General features: G+C 39.4%; 1 protein-coding gene across 1 annotated transcript; it reads left to right on the plus strand.

Moving 5' to 3' along the window:
- On the plus strand, window positions 1-2,937 carry LOC115412069 (zinc finger BED domain-containing protein 4-like). The gene is made up of 6 exons (XM_030124363.1): window positions 1-70; window positions 1,154-1,213; window positions 1,289-1,405; window positions 1,491-1,673; window positions 1,768-2,054; window positions 2,866-2,937. Exons 1-6 carry the CDS (start codon window positions 1-3, stop codon window positions 2,935-2,937), a joined length of 789 nt encoding a protein of 262 aa, XP_029980223.1.
- Window positions 2,938-4,127: the final 1,190 nt, after the last annotated feature.

Here is a 4,127-nt window from a genome sequence, read left to right on the forward strand (position 1 = left end):
ATGGAGGATGAAGAAAATGCTGATGCCCCCAGTTTTGGAGGTGCCACTTCTGCTGGCACATCTGGCCAAGGTATGTATAGTATATAATTCACAATGCACACTATGATAATATTATAAAGTGAACACCCTCATTTAGTCCAAAGCACAACTCAGTTTAGTTCAAGTATTAGCCAATATGTCTTGAAATCTTTTAAACCTTAAGAAGCCACACATATTATATATATGTATATATATATATATATATATATATATATATATATATATATATATATATATATATATATATATATATATATATACACACATATGTGTGTGTGTGTGTGTGTGTGTATATGTATATGAAAGGTTAATTTGTTGCTTCTTATAGCCAGACAAAAGAGTTTGGATGAGTCCCTGGTGAAGATGGTGGTGAAGGATTTGCTGCCCATTTCTGTTGTGGAGGATGAAGGCTTCAGGGCCTTTGTCCATGACCTGGACCCAAACTATGTCCTCCCAACAAGGAAGGCTGTGGCTGCAATGATCACTGAGCTGTATGACAGGACCAAGGAGAAAATCAAGGAAGACCTTAACAAGGCAGATGCTGTTTGTCTTACCACTGATATGTGGTCTTCCATTAACATGGATGGCTACCTTGGGGTGACGGGTCACTTTGTGACACCAGACTCAAAGCTGGCTACTGTTTTACTGGGAGTGAGCGGCTTTGAGCAGTCTCATACAGCTCAACGCATAGCGGAGGCCCAAAGGCTCCTGATGGCAAATTGGGGGATCACAGGAAAAGTGCACTGCATGGTGACTGACAATGCAGCTAACATGAAGCTGAGTGTCCAGCTCCTCAACCTCCGGCATGTGTCTTGCTTTGCACACACCCTAAATCTTGTAGTTAAAAAAGCCTTGGACCAAACACCCCCCATCAATGAGATAAGGGAAAAAAGCAGGAAAGTGGTGGGGTTGTTTAGGTCCAGCTGCAAAGCTAAAGACAGACTCTCTGAAATGCAACAGCAGATGGGCCGGCCAACCCTTAAATTAATACAGGAGGTGGACACAAGATGGAACAGCACCTTTGACATGTTTCAAAGACTCTATGATCAGAGAGAGCCTGTGGGGGCGGCTCTCTCCAACTTAGAGAATGATGTCTCTCCTCCGTCCTGTGCAGAATATGAAATGATTCATGAGGCACTGTTTCTGTTGCAGCCTTTTAAAGCAGCAACAACTGGTACGTAATTCAAGTTTATTGTATTTATTTGTATTTACTAAGATGAAACTAATGTATCTTTTCTTATTCTAACAGAGCTGTCAGAGGAGAAGAGAGTGTCAGCATCAAAAGTCATTCCTCTATATCGGATGCTGCAGCACAACCTGTTAGAAAAATTGAGGCACTCAAAGCAGCCAGCAACTCAGCAATTGGGTAAGAAACTCTTATAATAATTGTAACAATTGTAATGATACTCAATAGACTATTTTAATGTCAATATGTTTATTGATATGAACAGGCACATTCTTGAAGGATGGACTGCAGGCAAGGTGTGGTCAATATGAAACTGTCCGACCACTGGCAACATTACTGGATCCACGATTCAAAAACCTGGGTTTTGGCAACCCAGCAAAAGCACAGGAAGCAGAAAAGCAGCTGATACTGGAGTGTGCCACTTTGATCCAGCCTGCTGAAACATCTGGTGGGACTTTAAAATCTTGTATATTTTGTCAGCTTTCACTGTTAACACTTTTATTTAACAATGATAATAATGATAATTATTATTGTTACTTTAGATCCCCAAATTGCACCTTCATCATCATCCACAGCAGACAACAGTCTCTGGGACATGTTTGACCAAAAAGTGAAGAACAAAACCACCACACGCAGCATCACAGCAGACGCAACAATTGAAGTTGGAAAATATCTTCAAGAGCCCTTCATTCCCCGATCTGCAGATCCTCTTGCATATTGGAAGGAAAGGGCAGTGGTCTTTCCACATCTGCATAAACTTTCAAAGAAATTCCTTTGCATTCCTGCGACAAGTGTACCATGTGAAAGAGTTTTTTCCAAAGCTGGAGAGGTGATAACAAAAAAAAAGAAATCGGTTGCACCCCTCCACTGCAGAAAAAATAATCTTCTTAAATAAAAACCTTGAAATCTAAGTAATGCATATTTCCATGTGTTCATTTTATTTTAATTTCATTTCATTTATTCATTTAGCACATATCAGTACATCAGTGGTGCAGGGATGGAACAAAGCCCAATGGGCTTGTACAGGAGTTCCACCCTTAACAGAAATTACAGTCAACTTAGATTAATAAGGCTAACAAATAAACTTTGAAAAATCAGGAGACAAAGTACAAAATAAAGCATTACTAAACAGTAATATACAGTGTAAACAAAATTCATAATTCAAGATACGCAAGATACATGGATGAAGAAGAAGCAAATAAAGTAGTAAGGCAGTGGAGAGGGCAGGAAGTGACTAGCTGTGCAGTAGATGTTTTTTTGAGCTGCTTTTTAAAGAGTGAGAGGGACGTTAAAGATGTAGGTAAACTGTCCCAGAGCATCGGACCTTTGTATGACAGGTTGAGTTGATTATGTGAAGTGCAGGTTAAAGGTGGATATAGATTATTATTGTTACTGTGTCTAGTTCTGTGTGAGTGTGTTTTAGTAACACAAATGAATTTGACACACATGTACCCACACACAAACTTTATTACAAACCATGTCAGATCAGGACGTGTTTTGTTGAGCCACTGTGAAGTACTAAAACATCACCACCAGAGGTCACTGTGGAGAAGTGTTTCGAACAGTGGTTCAGAGCCTCGAAGCATTTGTTTCAAGTGCTTCGTTGTTTCATGAGGCTTCGTTTTGCCCATCACTACCAGGCAGCGAGCAGGGCAGGTGAGGAACAAACAGGATCAGGAGAAGAGCAGGCAGAAGACAACTCTGGAGAGTAACACAGAGGTAGATACAATCCAGCAGAGAACAGAGAGAGAGAGGTGAATATTTATCCTCTACCTGATGAGCCCAGCTGTGCTCACAGGTGAGGGTGTTCAACTGATGAGGAGGTGTGGCAGGCAGAGTAATGGGGAGGTGTGGCTGAGAAGTGAGAGAGAGAGGGAAAGAGAGAGAAAGAAAGAGAAAGAAAGAGAAACAGCAGAACAAATAGACAGAGATGTTACAGCTTCTTTGATTGCTCGCAGATGTATCTTCCTACATTGGAAGTGGCCTAAACCTCCAGCAGAACACACCTGGATAACAGACATAATGTCTTTCTTGAAACTGGAAAAAATCAAATTTTCTCACGGGATCAGCCGAGAAATTTTACATTACATGAAGCCTTTCCTCTTTTACTTTGAAAAGTATCTATAGAAAACAGAACAGAATAGCTATAACACTCGTAATTAAGTGAATGTGGACCAGTGTGAGTGGGTGGGTGGGGTACTACTTTTCTCCCTTTTTTTTTCTTTTTCTTTTTTTTTTTTTTTTTAGTTTAAGTTATTGTTTGTTGTTAGTATTTTTTTTTTGTTTGTTTTGTTTTTTTGGAAAACTGGAAAATTGGACATATGCTTGTACCTGTGCTGAAAGGATATGTGTACTGAAAATGTGTCCTAATGAAAAGATTAATAAAACAAACAAAAAAACAAAACAAAAACAAAAACTGAACCTTAAACTTTGTGCTCAGTCATTCTCTCCTTAACTTGGTATCAAACATTATATGATTTATATTATGTTTGTTCACGCTTGGAAAAACAGGTGATAATTCACACTCTTTGAGTAATTCCATCTGGCAGCATCAACCTCAAGGCTCGGGCATGTTTTACCTGATAACACACTCACTATGTCTACATGCATATAAAGGTTCAGACATTACACATATAGCAACATTGTGCATTTGAATGGTGTCATATCAACTATTTGTATATTCTGAATGAGGCCTTTTTATGAATGGAGTATTTTAAGACACAATTAAGACATGTGGGATGCGGTGATATTATTCCAGTTTTAGGTGCATTCAGATTTGCGTCTCAGTTGGTTTTAATCACAGGTTTCAACACACAGCCTCCTGTTTCCAGGCTGTTGTAAAGGTAAAGATCCTCTGTGGTAGAGATCAAGGCCCAAAACAAAAGCCCACATTGTGAGGTCG

Source organism: Sphaeramia orbicularis, chromosome 21 (assembly GCF_902148855.1).
Source record: "Sphaeramia orbicularis chromosome 21, fSphaOr1.1, whole genome shotgun sequence".
NCBI classification, from domain to species: Eukaryota; Metazoa; Chordata; class Actinopteri; order Kurtiformes; family Apogonidae; genus Sphaeramia; species Sphaeramia orbicularis.

Excerpts from the sequence above, each read along its gene's own strand:
- LOC115412069 (XM_030124363.1), top strand. The coding sequence starts at position 1 with ATGGAGGATGAAGAAAATGCTGATGCCCCCAGTTTTGGAGGTGCCACT. Across the intron at positions 1,406-1,490 it reads GCCAGCAACTCAGCAATTGG|GCACATTCTTGAAGGATGGA; the intron begins GTAAGAAACTCT and ends TGATATGAACAG. Across the intron at positions 1,674-1,767 it reads CCAGCCTGCTGAAACATCTG|ATCCCCAAATTGCACCTTCA; the intron begins GTGGGACTTTAA and ends TTGTTACTTTAG.